This window comes from Theropithecus gelada, chromosome 1, assembly GCF_003255815.1.
Source record: "Theropithecus gelada isolate Dixy chromosome 1, Tgel_1.0, whole genome shotgun sequence".
NCBI lineage: Eukaryota > Metazoa > Chordata > Mammalia > Primates > Cercopithecidae > Theropithecus > Theropithecus gelada.
Window position 1 is genome coordinate 98,002,319 of NC_037668.1, and position 18,474 is coordinate 98,020,792.

General features: G+C 33.8%; 1 protein-coding gene across 1 annotated transcript in view; it reads right to left on the reverse strand.

The window, feature by feature from the left end:
* Nucleotides 1–6,244: 6,244 nt before the first annotated feature.
* The window catches only part of LRRC40 (leucine rich repeat containing 40), a 63,330-nt gene continuing 51,100 nt past the window's right edge, over nucleotides 6,245–18,474 (reverse strand). Inside the window, exons 11-15 of the mRNA XM_025370746.1 lie at nucleotides 17,099–17,206; nucleotides 13,855–13,965; nucleotides 12,559–12,636; nucleotides 9,904–10,089; nucleotides 6,245–7,343 (exon numbers count right to left, since the gene is read on the reverse strand). Of these exons, the coding sequence (XP_025226531.1) occupies nucleotides 7,238–7,343; nucleotides 9,904–10,089; nucleotides 12,559–12,636; nucleotides 13,855–13,965; nucleotides 17,099–17,206 (589 nt within the window). The 3' untranslated portion in view covers nucleotides 6,245–7,237. The remainder of the gene's footprint in view (nucleotides 7,344–9,903; nucleotides 10,090–12,558; nucleotides 12,637–13,854; nucleotides 13,966–17,098; nucleotides 17,207–18,474) is intronic.

Consider the following 18,474-nt stretch of genomic DNA (forward strand, 5'->3'; position numbering starts at 1 on the left):
TTTAAGGTACATGATATAGCAAATAATCACTTATACAACCTCATAGAAAGTTGAGAGGATTAATCAAATTGCTTAAAAATTTTCAAGGAGCCAAATTTAAATTCTCAATACCCTATGAGATTTTTTGTAACTATTCTAGATTTTTATCTGAAGAATGCATAGATGTAGTAAAACCATTAAATACAGTAGTATCTGGTGGCCTTTCTGTGTGGAGGAGCTCGTTTGTCCAAGGTATGATCTACCAGTGAGAGGATCAGTGCCAAGGCACAACAAAAGGTAATCATTCTTAGTTTAATCCTGACCAGCTAGTCTTCCTCCAGACATCAGCTACCTGATTTTAAAGAGATCATGTTAGAAATGAAAAGCAGCAGTCTCTATCATGTTAAATTCAAAGGCCTAGCTGCTTGTGAAGACCCTATTATGCTTTATTTGCCTATCTAAGAAAGAGATCTACCTACCTGTCTTTAGGAAAAAGCAATGCTTTATGTAGCTTCAATTAGTCCTACATCAGGTTATTCTAATGGTTCCTGCTGCAAAAACCAAGCACGTAAGTCTCCAATCCTGAAAGTCACTAGAATATCAATATAAGGAATTCTGCGTCAGCAATATCACAGTATTCAAACCTCTGTTTAGGGTCCTGCATGTATTATCAAATTGGCCTCCAAACAGCAAGTGATAGAAAATTCAGGTGTTTTATTGGATTTCAGAATTCAAATTCAGAATTAAGTACTCTTGGGATAAAGGAAATTAATGAGCTTTTGACATTTCAATAACCCCTTGAGATTGTCAAAGGCTTCAATAAGGAACTCTGACAAATAGGTCAGAAAGTCCTAAGTGAGAAAGAAAACAAGCATGTCTAGTGAAATCCGTCCAGTGTACATAACACTGCACACAAAGCATATTTTATTCAGACCATTTGCATTCAGATGTACCCCAAAGACTACTATGCTATAATGGCTTGTCTCCTACTTCCTGGCCTCTAGCCCTCCCCATTGCCTAGGTGGACGTTATGTTTTTAGTTTTTCCTTTGTGGGAGAGGGAAGAAGAGGACATCAGGTGAAGTGTGCCATTACTATTTGAAAACTAGCTCTGCAGGAAGGGTTAAATCAAATCCTTTACAGGGTGACCTTCCTATATCTCCTTAGAGCAACTGCATTTCAAAATAGGCCAAAGCTGAAGTCATAGAATGAGACATTAATTGTAGGTTTTCAGGAAAGCTTCGGGGACACAGCAGGTACATTCTCCTAGAGCCTTTGAAAATACAACATGTAAGTCCTTCTCAGATTAGGCTGAAACTCCAAATCCTTGTTAAAGGTTTTCCTGGAATCCTACCAGATCAGTTTATTATTAAGTACTGACTGAATGACAGAAAAAGGTACACAAGGAGGACTTGTATCACGTGAAGTAAAATCATTATTTCCTTAATGAGAAACTTAATTCTAGGTTACTTACAATAGCTGCCTTACTGGGGGAAGGGAGGCATAGATTTGCAAATGGTGGGTTTTTTTGTTTTTGAGTATTTGAAAAGATGCATCAAGCAATAATAAACTAGATATGCAATAATCTTGTCGAGTAGTATGTGCTGGTTTTGGAAAGGTGAAAAGAGAATTGTTACATCAGGCCGCTTTTATCAAGCTAAGTATGGGCATGCCTTTCCAAAGGGTATATTTGATCCTACGGTTAATTTTAACATTTGGACTGGAAGCTTAACCTCATCAGGAGTGGAGTTAGATTTTACAGAGTTCCCCTTATCCAAACTACAGTATGCTTACTACTTTCTCCCTGCATTTTTCACACCTCAGCCTCCTAGGGCCAGCTACTGGCAAGTCATTTTGTCCATTTTCATTGATCTGGCCACATAAGGAATATCCTGTTTCTTTAAATCAATGCTTAAATTGCCATGTAGAAATCAACTCCCTATCAATTTTCTACATTTAATCCTTGGCTTCTTGTCATATTTTCATTTTTCTGCACTGGTTCCCATGGCAACAAGTCTGTTGGCAGAGAAAGTATGACTCTGCTTTTAGTCTTCTGCACAGGACAAAATCCTTCTGGTGATCCTCAGGCAAGTATCATATAAAAAGTCAGGAATTGACTACACTTCCCTTGGCTAATGCCTCTAATCCTTTACTCTCTCGCATGCATTTTCCACCTTATTCCCAAACGGCTTGAGAAAAAAAGCATTCAAGGGCCTTGCCCAGTATCTCTTTAACTACTGATCCAAGTATTCAAAGGCCCTCCTGTCCAATCACAGCTGCAAAGACTGAATATTTTGGTTCAGACGGCTTTCCCTTCTCCCTAAGTATCAGCGACTTAACTGACATAAATGCATAATTAATGACACGGACCACTGGGAGCAGCATCGAGAAGCAACTTTCAGTCATTTTTCTATAAACTTTCCTCAGTTAGCATCTAAGGTGTAGCCCAGGGAACAAGTATGTCCTGAATTGAGCCTTAAATCAGTGTCTAATAAGGCAATGGAACATTCAAGCAGATTTTCCCCTAATGAGTAGTTAAGTGGCAGAGGAGGAGAGGCCAAGGAGTCATCCCAGAGTTCTAAGCTCATAAAGAGGAAGAGATAACAAAGATGTAGGTAAGAAAAGAGGACATTGTAACTGGTAGCTGCATATGAGCAAGGGAGCTTCATTCAGTTGGGACCATTCAGGGTTGAAGTATGAAAAAGGTATGAAGGCTACCGAAAAATAAAGAAATGGAGCATGGAGAAAGAAAGGGTTAAGAGTTAACAGTCAGTAGAAAGGGAGCCTGCAAATGAGAGAATAGCTTCATGCAGACTTTGGCCCAACTCTGTCTACAAATATTTTTGCAAATAATGTTTCTCTTAATAAAATGACATATTTTGTTTTGAACTTTGGAATTCCATTGCGACTTGGCACTAAATTATAGGCCTAGCAATCCTAAATCTCCTATGTCCTCAATATCTAGAAACAAGCAGGAACTGTTTGTCAGAAATTAAACAGGACTTGTGTGAATGTGCTTTAAAAAAAAAAAATCAATGAATTCAGGGGAATGAAAATACATGTTAGAAATAAAAATGTGGTTATCTCAGCTATACTTAAGAAAATTATCAAATGTAAGTGATCCTTTTTTGCTAGATCTTATAAAATATGTGATACTTAAGTATATGGAAGTTTTAAAGTTAGCTGCTTATATTATACAAAGATATTTTTGGCTCTTTAAAGGTTATTTTCCTATATTAAGAAAAGCTTTCTTATATTAAAAACTTTTATTGTGACTCAGGTTTTGTGTCTGTACAGGCACACATACATAGGAGGTGTTTTTCTTTGCACATTTGTTTTGCACAGCTAAAATAATGAGGTTAAATAATGCCCAGGTATGCAGGTCAATTGACCTTTTTAATAGCTTAAGGAAAGCATTTGACAAATGAACAAAAGAAATCACATTGTATTTCTTTATATCTCTCCATTCCTCTTACCCTTCCCCAACCCTCTACTAAAGAATGTGTCTTATTTAGTCAGGAAATCTTATGTAATTTTTTTGGAAAGTCCATAGGAAAAGCAAGATGAAACTCTCAGGCAGACAACATAAAGCAGCTCCCATATCTGCTAGAAAGGTCACTGATTTTCAGAATATATTGTTGAAATAATTTTTATTTTCAATACTTATAGTCTTTCCACTCAGAGGACTCTATTTGTCTTGAATGTGGAAAAGGCATCTGGTTCAGGTCAGTAAGGACTGTTGTATGTTAAGTTTTACTCTAGAAAATTTGGTTTTAGCTTTGATGACACCTAGCGTCAGTGGAATGCAATGAATGCTTAATACTTCGGCTTTATAATGTTTGGGCATTTCTCTTGAACATCCTCAAGTACACTTTCATCCTTGAAAATGCAAGCCTATTTTCTGTTTGAAATGAAGAGAAAGGTAATTGATAGTCAGATAAACCAGGCAGTTTTTGTCTGAAGAGCCAATCAAGTTTCTCTTTGTACTCAGTAGGGACTAAAGGAAGCTTAAAGATAATGACATTGTCTTCATATGAAGAAGAAATTTTTTACTAGTGGAAAATTAGAAGTAAATCTACCAAATTCTGTTTGTAAATTTTAAAGACCACCACAAAAGACCTTGAAAAAAGTGAGATGACTGCAAGATTACTGTCGGTTATTGAAAGTACTACAGTTTTATTTTTTCCACTTTGTAACTGCCCAAGGGCTTCCCCAACCAGGTATATATAAGAAAACCATAACATGAACTAGGCTCTTTTCTATTCACAAAATAAATATTAAACTAACATAAGCAATTCTGAAGGAAGACAGTGGTAGGTTTTCAGATGGTTTCTTAAAAATTATATGTAAAAGGATACTAGATATTATGTTTTGGATGTTTTTTAAGTATCTATGAAAATTATTTTTTCCTAAACTATTTGATAATTGATTACTTTTGACCTCAGTTATTTTGGGGCATAATCCTTTTACTGCTCTATAAAGAAGTTCTAATTCTACCTATATGAATTGGTATTTTCCCATATGCGAAACACACACACACGAATTTTCCTTTTCTCATTTCAGGTCATATAATTCAGTTAGTGAAATATTTCACTCTTCTGTAAGTTTAAGAAAAATTCCTAAGCAGTGATCCAACTTTGGGTCACTATTTTAGTAAAATGAAGATAGTCTCTAGACTTTTTTTTTTTTTTAATGATACCTGACTTCACTACCATATGTGCAGCACAACAGTGACATCTTAAGGCCAAGTAACCAGAGCTCCTTTACCCAGAGAAAGAACTTGAATTGGGATCTGATTTCAAAGAAATCCCATTATATTATCAAGTCGTTTTCAAATTTACAATATTCGATTGGTAGAGAAAGTGCTTCTTTATGACTTCTTTTGCAGTCTTTGTGAATCTTTTATGTGCAATAGTAAACATTGACATTTTACATAGACATATTGTATATTAATGCATGCATTTCACTGCATAGTTTATTGACACTCCCCTTGTAAAGCTTTTATGGAAGAACCAACAAGCCACAGCAGTATAGCAAAAGAGGCTTAATCTTTATAAATTGGGGCCTTTTCTGTCTCTTTGCTAGCCTAGGTGGCTGTATACAAATTCGGGTGGGAGGGGGCAGGAAACACCTCTTAACATTTAAGGTTTTCTACTTGGGTGTACTCTAGCCAATTCAAAACAAATTGCTTACTTTAATAATACAATTTTACCATTTTATAAAAAAAATTAAATCACAACATGTTTAACTGAAATGGCTGTATTGTAATTAATATTTTGAGATAATTGTGATTTTGAGCTTAAATTATATATAAAAAATTGTCATTTTTGTATGTGTTAAAAAGACTACTATATCACAATTAAAAGTACTTTTTAGTTGAACTACATATTGATGTAAATAAAACTGAATGAAGACATATTTACTACTTTATTAACATAGATCGTGAATGTACTTACTGGTTTTTTTGCAGTATGAGACCATAACAACCTTGAAAGCTGCTTCATTTTATGTGCAAAGAAGTCCTATGAAACTATATTTTAAATTTACTGAACCAGTGAAATTAATTACTTTGTCAGTTAATTTGCAAATGCAAGCTGTATTCTCAAGTTTTATTTTATGTATTGACACTAATTGGTAAAGGTGTACAATGTGATTAGAATGCATTTTGAAGATGCTTTCTGTACAGATACAAAATACAGGGACTAAAATAATGCTGTGCAGTGTATAGCAGAGCCATTTTTCGGCTTTGGTGTACTCAACTTTTTCAGTATTTAAAAAAGTGTTTTGAATAACATAAAAGTCTCCTTATTGTATAAATAATAAAATGTCACCTTATTGTAAAGTGTCTTTTGTTTACTATCAAAGCAGACCTCGTAGTCAGCAACAGAGTTGTAATAAGAAAAATACATGTTTTTGTTTTTATATTTTTTTGAGATGGAGTTTCACTGTCACCCAAGGCTGGAGTACAGTGGTGCGATCTCGGCACTCTGTCACCCTCCACCTCCTGGGTTCAAGTGATTCTCCTGCCTCAGCCTCCCAAGATGATGGGATTACAGGCACATGCACCATGCCCGGGTAGTTTTGTTCTGTTTTGTTTTTTGTATTTTTAGTAGAGATGGGGTTTCACTATGTTAGCCAGGCTGGTCTTGAACTCCTGACCTCAAGTGATCTGTCCGCCTCAGCCTCCCGAAGTGTTGGGATTACAGGCGTGAGCCACCAAGGCCAGCTGAAAAGGCATGTTTTTTAAAACAAAAACATAAACATTGTAATCAATATTTGAAAAATGTAACTTTTATTCTGAACATGTAGTATTTATCTTTATTGGCAATTTTTTTCATAATATAAGCATGCCTCAATCATCCAAAAGCTATCTATCTATCTATATAAATTGATATACATGCTACTGAATTGACTTCTTAATAGAATCATATGGTGTTATAATAACTAATCAACCTATTTCTGATAATTTTGGTGTAAACAAAAATGATATTTAATTTTTATTAAATCAAGTTTATCTATATCAAATTCCCTTTTAGAAAAATAGTGCAAGTTTAGTCTTACCAAGATTGCAAGTAAATTTTAAAATTATGGTGCTGTAAATAAAAAGGTTTTAAGTTGAAATGTGTACTGAGATTAGTCACATCACAAAAGTCCTATCATGGGTAATGAAAAGTCTTACTTTTAATATATTTTTGTTTCCTTTTTCTTTTGACATGTGGCCCAAGATGAGGTCTTATTTTTTAAATGCCGAAGAACAGCATTCAACAAAATTCGATTTAATTTTATATCTAACAAAAACATAGAAACTGGCTAGTCATATTCAAGTCAATTGGTCACATTGTATGGAATACAAAAAGAAATGAGAAAAAAAACCAGTTCTACAAAAATGCTTTGTTATTATAATACTAAACCACATTAAACAAAAATTCACTTTTGAAGAAATTGCTTGCTATAAGAAAATGAAAGTTAGTAGGATAAATCCTATGCAAAACATTTAGAACAAATGTATGAACACTTTGTGGTTATCACCATTACAAATGTATACAACACCTTACAAAAATCTTAAATAAAAATGTAAAAATATTTACTGGCAGTGAATATGGCCCAGGCTAATTATACCAATGGGTAGGTGATACTGGGAAACTACAAGATCAATTATAGCAATCATTTTTTAAGATGATACTAAAACAAATGTTATATCCTCCTTAGAATTAACCAGGGTTAATAATACATGACAAGGGTTATAAAGCAACTCCATGTTAAGTAGGAATTCGGTCTCTCAAATATTCAAGTATAGCAGCTGTTCCTTTGATTAATATGGCTGCTCGAGGAACTCGGAATGGATTTCCATCCAGAAGTAATGTTCTAAACAAAAGAGAGAAACTGAGAATGTAAACATTTTCCATTAACAAGGTTTTTCATCTAATTTCATTTGCAATTTTATAAATAAAATTTGTGTATTTTTTTTTCTATTTGCCCCTTTTTATTTTTATTTCTTTTTTTTGAGACAGAGTCTCGCTCTGTTGCCCAGCCTGAAGTGCAGAGGTGCAATCTCAGCTCACCGCAACCTCCACTTCCCAGGTTCAAGCAATTCTCATGCCTCAGCCTCCCGGGTAGCTGGGATTACAGGTGTGTGCCACCACACCCAGCTGATTTTTGTAATTTTAGTAGTGAGGGGGTTTCACCATGTTGGCCAGGCTGGTCTCAAACTCCTGGCCTCAAGTAATCCGCTCGCCTCAGCCTCCCAAAGTGCTGAGATTACAGGCATGAACCACCATGCTTGGGCTATTTGCCCCTTTTCAAATCTGAGCATTTAAACATTAGAATTATAACTAATTAATAACCCAAAACATATTAATTGAATACTTACTTTGTGAAAGGTACTGAGCCAAGTAATTTATATTCACTAACTCTTAACAATCCTACTCTCTCAACAATCCTATGATGTAAGTGCCATTAATAGTTCTATTTTAATAGATGAGGAAATACAAATTTAGGGAAGATATATTGTCTAAGATCAAACAGCTACTAAATGGTGGAGTTGTGATTTGAACCACCCTTTTATCCAGCCCTCTCAATCTTATTAAATGACTATATACTAAATGATCAAGTAAGATTTAAACAAATATCAGCAAGAGTCATCCAAGCCAAGGACTGTAATGTAACCAATGTATCACCACCACTTGCTCCACCCCTTGCCTCCCCAAAACATTAACACATTCTGCTCTCTCCCTCCTTTGAGCAGATATACATACATAAATCTATTTACATGATCTGAGAGTTCAACTTAAGATTTAAAAGCTTGTTTTGTTTCATTATATAATAAAATATCTTCAGTTAAGAGAGGCTTTTATATTACTTTTTAAGTTAAGTGTTTATATAAATAAAAATCAAAGGACTCACAGCATATTGTTGATCTAAATTATATCTTCAAATATTTCTGTTTCTTTGGAATTCTTTTAAAGACTTATTTTCTTAATTTCTAGAAAAAAGTTGATTACAGTTGATCCTCATTATTTGTGGGTGCTGTATTTGCAAACTTGCCTACTCACTAAAGTTTGTAACCCCCAAATCAATATGTGTGGCACTTCCGAGATCATTCATAAACATGCAGGGAGGAACAAAAAATTTGAGTCACCCCACGGGCATGTTCCCAGGTGAGGTTGAACAAGGTGATGCTTTGTCTTCTTGTTTCAGCTCTTATACTGTAAACGGGTCCTTTTTGGTGGTTCATTTAGTGCCACACTTCATATTTTCATACCTTTGTTGGTGTTTTCACTGTGTTAAATGGTCACCAAGTGTAATGCTAAAGTACTGTCTAGTCTTCCTAAGGACAAATGGGATTATGAAAAAAATACATGTGTCAGGTAAGCTTTGTTCAGGCATGAATTATAGTGCTGTTGGCCATGATTTCAATGTTAATGACATGACAATAATATTAAATGAAGTATCTTGCTACAGAAACACATATATAACAAAGTTATGTATTGATTGGTTGCTGAAAATGTTGTGACTAGACTCTTGCAAGAACCTAATCCCTGTATTTCCCAGCAATAGGTCAGTATTCACTAACAGGGTGTTCAGAGTGTCTATAGAACATAACTGCCACAAAGAATAAGAATCAACTGTATTTGTCTCCTATAACTTACTAATATGAGGTACTACAGCAGATACCAGTGTTGCCCCAGTGAAGGAAAATATACCGAATCATTAATATGCAGTTTTCAGCAATTAAATTACTCCTGACTATTCTGCTTAACCACTTGGTTTTCTGTTGATATCTCAAACCTCCTTTATATTCACTTAATAAGCACTTACTGCATGTTTACTATGTTTTAGGCACTGGGACAACTCTTTTCCAAAGAAAGACCCAAAAATCGTATAAATAAGTCCACATGAAGCATGACGGGAAATCAGGTTAGGGACTAATTCTGCTTGGAGGACAGGGAAGGCTTTCAAAGGTGACATTCAATAGGCCAATTATTGATGAAAACAGGGTAAAAGTACCTGATGCTGAGGGAACAGCAGATGTAAAGAGTGAGAAAGACTATGCTGGGCTTGAAATAGAATGGTGGTAATCTGCAATCAATTTCAAAAAAACCCTGTATTCAAAGCTAAAGAGTTAATATTTCCCTGACATTTTCATGCAGTAGAGATTCAGGTTATAAACATACACAGTGATAAGCAAAGTGCCATTAGAAACAATTAGTTATTATATTTACATATATACCATATAAGCAAAACTAAAAATATACATTTGGTAAAATTTGAAAAACAGAACTGGTACTCTGGGTTTTGTTACTTGTTATTTTTAACAGGATATTAAATCTGTTACTTTAACTTCTTGCAAATTTATCTCAAAAAGAAAAATCACTTCAATAAATCAATAAAATAAATGAAATAAGCAGTAGAATGGTGTAGTTACCTTAGGTTCACACAATTACCGAGCTCTGGTGAAATTTGTAAAAGGTCATTATTTTGAAGGTCCAACGTGGTCAGATTTTCCATCATCTTCATTTTCTGAGGGTCCACAGATCCAACCTGATTATTACTAATCAGAATTGTTTCAAGTGTGAAGATACGATACAGAACTTCAGGTAGCATTTTAAACCTATTAATACATGAACAGAACACCTAAATATACTGGAATCAGACATCAAAACATTCCTTAAAACAGATTATCTTAAATTTGACATGACAGTTTTTTCTTTAGTTTATGTTATTCTGTAATTGGCATTAAGTCCTTTATTTGAATTTTACAAAAAATAAAGAGAAAGGGCTAATTTTGAAAACCTTGAAATACATGTTAAGCAGAAAAACTTGTAAAACTTACTATTTATTGTATAAAATCAGCAAAAGTTCAGAGTAAATTTTCCCATATTTCTCTGTTCACATTCAAGAGAAGAGGAAATCTTCTCTAAATGTATCCATGTAGGTATTCTTCCTTTCACTTTTACTTCTTATGAAACATAATCACTCCCAATATTAAGTAAAATTTGAGATTTATATTTTGCTTTGACTGAAGCTTCCAAAATGAGTACACTTTGGGTTCTTAAAAAGACAGCAAATTAGCATAGACTGCTGGCTTTCTTGTCCAAGCAACCCTGAAGATGCCACAAGATATGGGAAGGCTAACAGCTCTCAAATCTATACTTGCAATTAACACAAAAATGGCTCAGGACCCCGCAGGGGAGAAAGGCTAGCACAGTTTTAGCATAAGGTAAACTGCAGCCTTGACTAGAAAATACAAGAATGGGTCGGAAAAGAGAGCTTTGGCCTTTTCACTTCCGCATACCGTCCCCTTCCTTTGCTGCCTTGATGAAAAAAGCAACAGTGAAGTGTAAACTCAAAGCAGTGCTGAAGTTCCAGTGAGACTAGAGAAGCAATAGCCAAGAGTACAGATGGACCAAATGACCCCTTAGTAGGCTCTTCTCTTCCCTCCCTGCAACCCATGAACAAGATAATTATCTGATAACACAGAAATTTAGGCTAGCTTTTGGCACTTCCCCAAAGATATCACTTGCAAGGCAACTGTTAGCTCAATTGACAACACAATATAAAACTGATAGCTCAATTCACAAGTAAAACTTAGGAGAGATCTGAGAAGTGCACATATTTTAAAACAATGACAATAATGGTGCAATCTATATATACTAGGAAGCACAAGTAATGGAGCAGACAGAAGAAAATTTTAAATAAGCAATATTTTAACATCACTATGCATTAGCTTCTTCATCTATAAATGAGGAATAATAATAGTACTAAACATATACACTTGTTATAAGGATTAAATGAATATATTTGAAGACCTTAGGACATTATCTGGGTTACATTAAATATTAGCTGTTAATATTTTATTTTTTAAATTTTATTTATTTATTTTTTGAGACAGTCTTGCTCTGTCGCCCAGGCTGGAGTGCAGTGACACAATCTCAGATCACTGCAACCTCCACCTCCTGGGGTTCAAGCGATTCTCCTGCCTCAGCCTCCCGAGTAGCTGGGTTTACAGGCCACCACCACGCCTGGCTACTTTTTGTATTTTTAGTAGAGATGGAGTTTCACCATGTCGGCCAGGCCAGTCTCAAACTCCTGACCTCAGGTGATCCGCCCACCTTGGCCTTCCAAAGTGCTGGGATTACAGGTGTCAGTCACTGCACCTGGCCAGTTATTCATATTTTAATTAAATTGTCTTTAGAATCCATTTTCATCATAAGAAACAATGTGACATAGTTGTTAAGAGCCCAACTTCTGGAGCCAAACCACCTGGACTCAAATCTCAGCTGTATAATTAACTATTTATGCATACCTTAGATGAGTTACTTAGCTTCTAATCCTTGATTTTTAAATGAACACAGTAACAGAACCCACCATGTAGGGTTCTTGTAAGCATGAGCTATTACATGTGAAGTACTTAGTACAGCACCAGCAGAATAAGCTCTTCTCAATAAATATGTTACTCTTAATTATCTGCAGTATCTTGATAGTGTTTGCAGAATAAAATCTAAGTTTCGTTGAGCATAAAAAGCTCAAGGTCTGGCTACTGCTTACTTGCCAACCTTTATCTGTTCCTTCTATTCCTCTACCTGCTTGTTTGATTGTCCAAAGCACACTGAACTTCTTGAAGTTTCCCAAACATCCCATATGTTCTCACATCTTTGTGCCTTGGCATACGCTATTTGCTCTAACTAGAATGCTCTCTACCTGAATGGCTGGCAAATGTCTATTTTTCAAACCTCGGTTTCAATGCTATCTCCTCTACCTTGAAGTAATCTCAGAAGACATTTTCCCCTGCACTATGCTTCCATTAGAGCAACTGTAATTATTTATTTGAATATTTGTCTTTCTAGGCTACAGGTTTCTGAAAATGGTAAAAAGAAACAAAAAATATGTTAGACATCAACTATGAGAATTCTAAGAAAATAATATTTTTAACTCTAAGAGGAACTAACTGAAAATAAAATCTGGATATTAAAGTAGAAGGGGCCTTTTTGTTTATTTGGCTTTTAGTTGTTTTCTCCAATGAGAAAGATCTACATATTTCCACAGAATAACAATTAGAATTGTCTGTTCTGTCTCTTACCTATTAAAGGAAAGATTGATTGTTTGTAGTCTTACCAGTGATTCCATTTCTTCGGGCAAAGAATTTAAAAAATTGTTCCTAAATTGGAAATCAAAACAGATGATTCACAAAGTTTGAAAAATTTTACAAATTTAATTTATAATTAAAATGTTGAGCAGGAAAAAAAATATGTAGATCAGTTTGTCAGTCCTTGATCTGACTTTATTAAGGCTGAGTTCTGAGAATTCTGAATCAGTCACCTACTGCAGTTATTCGATTAGTATGCCAAATCTTAATAATATCAATATGCAACCAATTGATAATGCAATGAATTCTTTATAGGTTTAATAGTGATTACATGGTAAACATTGTAAACTAATTCCTTCAAAGTGGGGTCTTTAATATTTCCCCCACGTCTATAATACCACATAAAATAAATATTTTATTGGTGTTACTACATATGATACAGACATGAAATTCTACTCTAAGAAGAATTTTAAAATTATTTTAAAAATGAACCAGGAAGTTAAAGAGTTCTATTAAGAGATTTGGAGTTTTCTTCTCCATAGGTATAAGGCAAATCTATTCCTAAGTTTAGAATTTAAATCTACACAATGACTATTTTTTTTTTTAGCTCTTACAATGAAACATGGCAATAAAGAAAATCTTATTTACTGTTGGAATGATCTGGGAGCAATGCTAGAAGAAAAGTTAACAAAAAGATAAAAGGATTTTAAAGCCAATATAACTACCAATAATGAAAATACCTGTGAGAAAATTATTCCCAACTAGATGACTACCTATTACAAATAAATACTTTTCTCTAACCTATTTCTTTGTGTTCAGAAGTCAAGCCTAATATGTAAAAGTCATACTTTCTACAGTACAATCTATATTCTTTTTCTATATCTATATTCTCTGTACTTTTCTCCAGTTATTGTCTGCATTAAGTTGTGTTAAATAACCCACTCAGCTGGTTTTATGCTATTTACTTTCAGAAAAGAAACAATGTGAAGAAAATACTTTCCATGTGTTATTTGTAATTTTGCTTAGACTGGGTTAATATTTTCAGTAATTTTGTCTTATCACATAACTTGTAAATTGCTTACAAATGATAAATGTCTGATTACAGTATTCTTCCTAAATTCTTTCTTGGGTTTCCTAAACACTATTTTAGGATTCTCCTAAACTATTGTTAATAAATAAAGGCCAGTTTCCATACATACCTAGGAAAATATGAGGCAAAAGGAATGTTAGGCAAAACTCAAAGACAAGTTACAACTTTTTAAAAAGTCAAGCAATAGTATCAATAAATACCTGAGATCTAAAAAAGTCAATTTTTGAAGCATACATAACTCCAAGGATATAAAGGAAAGTTTATTAAAACTGAGATTGACATCAGAAACCATTTCCTTCAGTTCTACCATCCTGAAACAAAAATAATTTTTAAATGTTAGCACTTGAATTCACTGTCAGAACTTCAAAACTGTAAGCAGATCAAAGGAGGAAATTCTTATATTTAACTTCTGCTAATTATGACTTTTTGTACCTTTTACTTTTTCACAGGAACATTAATGAGTTTGGATATGTAACTAATAAAAATAATTTTTTAAAAAAGGCTCACTCTTATCTGTCCAAAAGTTTCTATTTGGCTTTAGATGTACATTAAAGTTTCACTTAAAAAACTATTTATTTTGCATTTAAACCAACTATGGCACGAAGGAGAAAAATCTAGAAAATTTTTATACTTTATTCTGTTAATAACTTGAATCAATAAGACAAACTGTTAGACATCTGTAACACAGTAGTTTTCTACTACAAAAGTGGTGTATCACCACTAAGGAGCTTTAGTTTAAAACTTAAAGAGGAAGAATTAAACATTTGTAAGTAAGCCTAATCAAGGTTTATAGTTTTAATCCTGTTATTAATATGATTTACTAACAAATGAAAGTTGGCTGGGTGCAGTGGCTCACACCTGTAATCTCATCACTTTAGGAGGCTGAGGCAGGTGGATTACTTGAGGTCAGGAGTTCAAGACCACCCTGGCCAACATGGTGAAACTCCACCTCTACTAAAAACACAAAAAATTAGCCAGGCATGGTGGCGGGCACCTGTAATCCCAGCTACTCGGGAGGTTGAGGCAAGAGAATTGCTTGAGCCTGGGAGGCGGAGGTTATAGTGAGCTGAGATCACGCTACTATACTCCAGCCTGGGCAACAAGAGAAAAACTCTGTCTCAAAAACAAAAGAAAAGAAAACCAAATGAAAGTTGTATAACTTAGTCTATATCACATTAGCAAAGAAAAAAAAAAGAAAGGATATAAAATGCTGTGCTGAAAAAGATGTAGTGAAAGAAAGTGAGTTTCAATGTGTAACTGATAAAACTTTTTTTGATATATCAAGAGTCAAACTCTGACTTAATAATTTTTCTGGAAATCTGGCCTAGAAAAACAATATGTTTCCTTTATTGTCATAATCAACCTTATAGTATATAGTTAAATTACATTTTTAAAGTATTGTTTATAAACAGAAAAATACTTATGACAAATAAATCAGTCAAGATACAAATTATGGCCAAGCACGGTGGCTCACACCTGTAATCCTAGCACTTTGGGAGGCCCAGGCAAGTGGATCAGTTGAGCTCAAGAGTTTGAGACTAGCCTGGGCAACATGGCAAAACCTGGTCTCTACAAAAATTAGCAGGCTGAGGTGGCATATGCCTGTAGTCCCAGCCACTAGGGAGGCTGAGGTGGGAGGATCACTTTAGCCTGAGAGGTTAAGGCTGCACTGAGCCGTGATTGTGCCAGTGAACTCCAGTCAGGGCAGTGAGATCCTGTCTCAAAAAAAAAAAAAAAAAAAAAAAAAAAGATATAAATTGCATGTATGACTCCAAATGGAGAATAGCTTGAAATAAAATACGCAGTATGCCACAAAGTTAACAGAGTAAATCAGTGATGAAACTACAACTGATATATTCCTTTATCCCAAAATTTTATGAATATGTATTATTTTTATAATCTTTGGTGAAAAGTATGAATTGTTAATTAAAATTTTTTTACAAAGGGTAAGTGGTTTGGGAACTTTCTAGAGAAAAGCATGGCTTTTTTAAAGCAACATGTCCCCGTAATAAGGCATGTCTTGATTATTTTCTTGACATTCTAAGTTGCTCAAAATGTGATACAATAGCTGTGTCAACAGAATGACATTGTTTTGCAAAAGAAGAGTCAGATAGATAAAATGAGGCAGTAAATAATAACTAATGTCTCTTAAGTCTATCTTTATTCCCAATTAACTTATTTATTCCAGGACCCCCCCAAAAGCAAACCTGTCCTATCTGAGAGCAAATCTAAATGCTCGATTCTATCAAATATCCTCTCAGTCCTTTAAAACAAGAGAGAACGAGAAGACAGACTAGAGATCCCTTCTGCCATGGACTATCTTAAATTTGTCATCTTTTAAGATCTACATTCCCTAAACTATGCTCTGTGAAATAGAAAGCAAATTATAGTTTGTCTCATTTTTTAAAAGTTTTAAACATCTAAAAAAATTATGATAGTCAGATGAAAGTCATTCAACTTCCTCAATTCATCACATCACTCTCCTCCACGACATCACCTTTTTTTTTCCTTTTAAGTATTTACGTGCATAAAAGCATTAGGCTCTAGCTGAATGCTTTGTGTGGATTATGTCATTTAGTTTAATTCTTATAAATAGGCACCATTATTATCCCTATTTCACAGGTGAGAAAACTAAGAACAGCTAGTTAACCTGTCCAAAAACTACACAGCAGGTCTGGCATATGGTATAAGCAATTGACTCTATTGCTCAAGTTCCTTATCAGTATCCTATCCTGTCTCACACTGGGTTGTTTTAACTGCTAGATTATCTGTCAGCTTTCTTTGGGTATATAGTTTACTGCTAGATAACAAATGTTTTTTAAAGTTCAACAATATACTAAATTAATTGTTTCTCATAATCTAAAGATTTTGCTATAATTAACAACAAAAATGTATTAAACAGTACAAAGTATAAAGCAAATGACTGCATGTGAAGAATCCTTTTCTAGGAGAAAAATATTAACAGGCTTCAGTTAATTTTGCTTTTCTTATCAGTGGAAAAATTCTAGGCTTTATTAACATAAAGCCCCAAATGGAAATTCCTATTAATCCATATGGACCTGATGTTAGACAGTCTTTTAATACTTTTCTCTAATACTTCATTTCATTGTATGGCGCTATATATATATATATTCCCTATATTTCATTATATGGGAAAAATAACAATGTTTTTAATAATTCTTATACCCATTTTCCAAGTTTAAATATAAAAGAAAAAGAAACAAAACTTTGTAAAACCTCTATACCTCTCAGAACAAATGATAAAATTGTGTGAGTAAATATTTAATGACATTTTGCTAAATCCCTCTAATATTAATAATGTAAAAATTTTTACATACAGTTTTAAATTTAAAAACCAATAAAAATAATTTTGATTGCAATCAAGATGGAAAAACAACAGAATGAGTCACAACCTATAGACATGACATCATAAATAGTTCTTACCTTTTTGGAATTTCACATAGTTGATTCTTACTGAAGTTAATAGAAGTGATGATGTTGCTTTTTACTGCATTAAACACCTCATCAGGAATCAAAGTTGCTTGTTTATCACTAAATGAAAAATGGTTTTAAAAAACGAACCATTCTTAGCAGTCAAAAAAGATAGGATTATTACTCTTCATTTTTAAAGGTATTTAAAGATTTTATGAAATTTTTCAAAGCCATTGATTATAAAATTTTGTAATAAATGCCACATAATCTACCAAGCCATAAAAGGTTCACTGTTAAGAATTCAGACAACATATTGTGTTAGAACATATTGTGCCACATTTTCTGGGCATTCATATACTCAATGTGAACAAAAATAGATATTTATCTTCGGAGTCTAAGATATCTACAAGTCATATAGTAAATGGAGCCCATTCCTTTACCTCTAAGTAGAATTAAGTCTATAATTTTAAAACCTAGTTGTTGCCCCATCTTAAAAATCTATAAAAGGAGTTTTCTGTCAAATTTGTTTGGGTATATAATTTCTGCAAGATAATAATTATTTTTAAAAGTTCAACATTATACTAAAATAAAATTAGTCTAATAAGTTTAAAATTAGTTTTAGTTTAGTAACCTAAACCAATTTCTCTCTCCTTTAGTATGTGACAAGGTAGACAGAGCAGAGGACTGAGATCAAACTATTCCTATTTCTACCATTAATGAGCTTTGTAACTTACCTCCCCTGTATCTCAGTTCTGTGACATTAGAATCTGAAGGACTATTTATTGTTATTTATGCCACATGTTTTCAAATGTAAATATAAATAAATTTCCATTTTATTAAAATTTTCAGTAACGTTTTCAATAAAATACAAATTTAATCTTAAATGAAAATACAGTAGTTCCCCTTTATCCAGACCCCTCGGGGATGCCAGAATCTTCTGAGAGGACCAAATCCTATATAGTATATACCATATTTTTTTCAATCTGATAACAAGATGACTACTAAGTGACTAAGGATGGGTAGCATATACAGCATGGATATGCTGACAAAGGGATGATTCATGTCCTGGGCAACTCGGAGAGGGATGGCATAAAATTCCATGATGCTACTCAGAATGTGCGCAATTTAAAACTTATAAATTGTTTACATCTGGAATTTTCCATTTAATATTTTCGGACTGCAGCTGATCACAAGTAACCCAAATTGCAGAAAGTGAAACTGTGGATAAGCAGGACTACTATTTAGAACTCTAACATTTGCAGATTTAACTGTTTTTTTTTTTTTTAATGTTATAATTAGCCATTATCCTTACATTCTTCTTTTAAAATTATTAGTGCTTGGCCGGGCATGGTGGCTCACGCCTGTAATCCCAGCACTTTGGGAGGCCG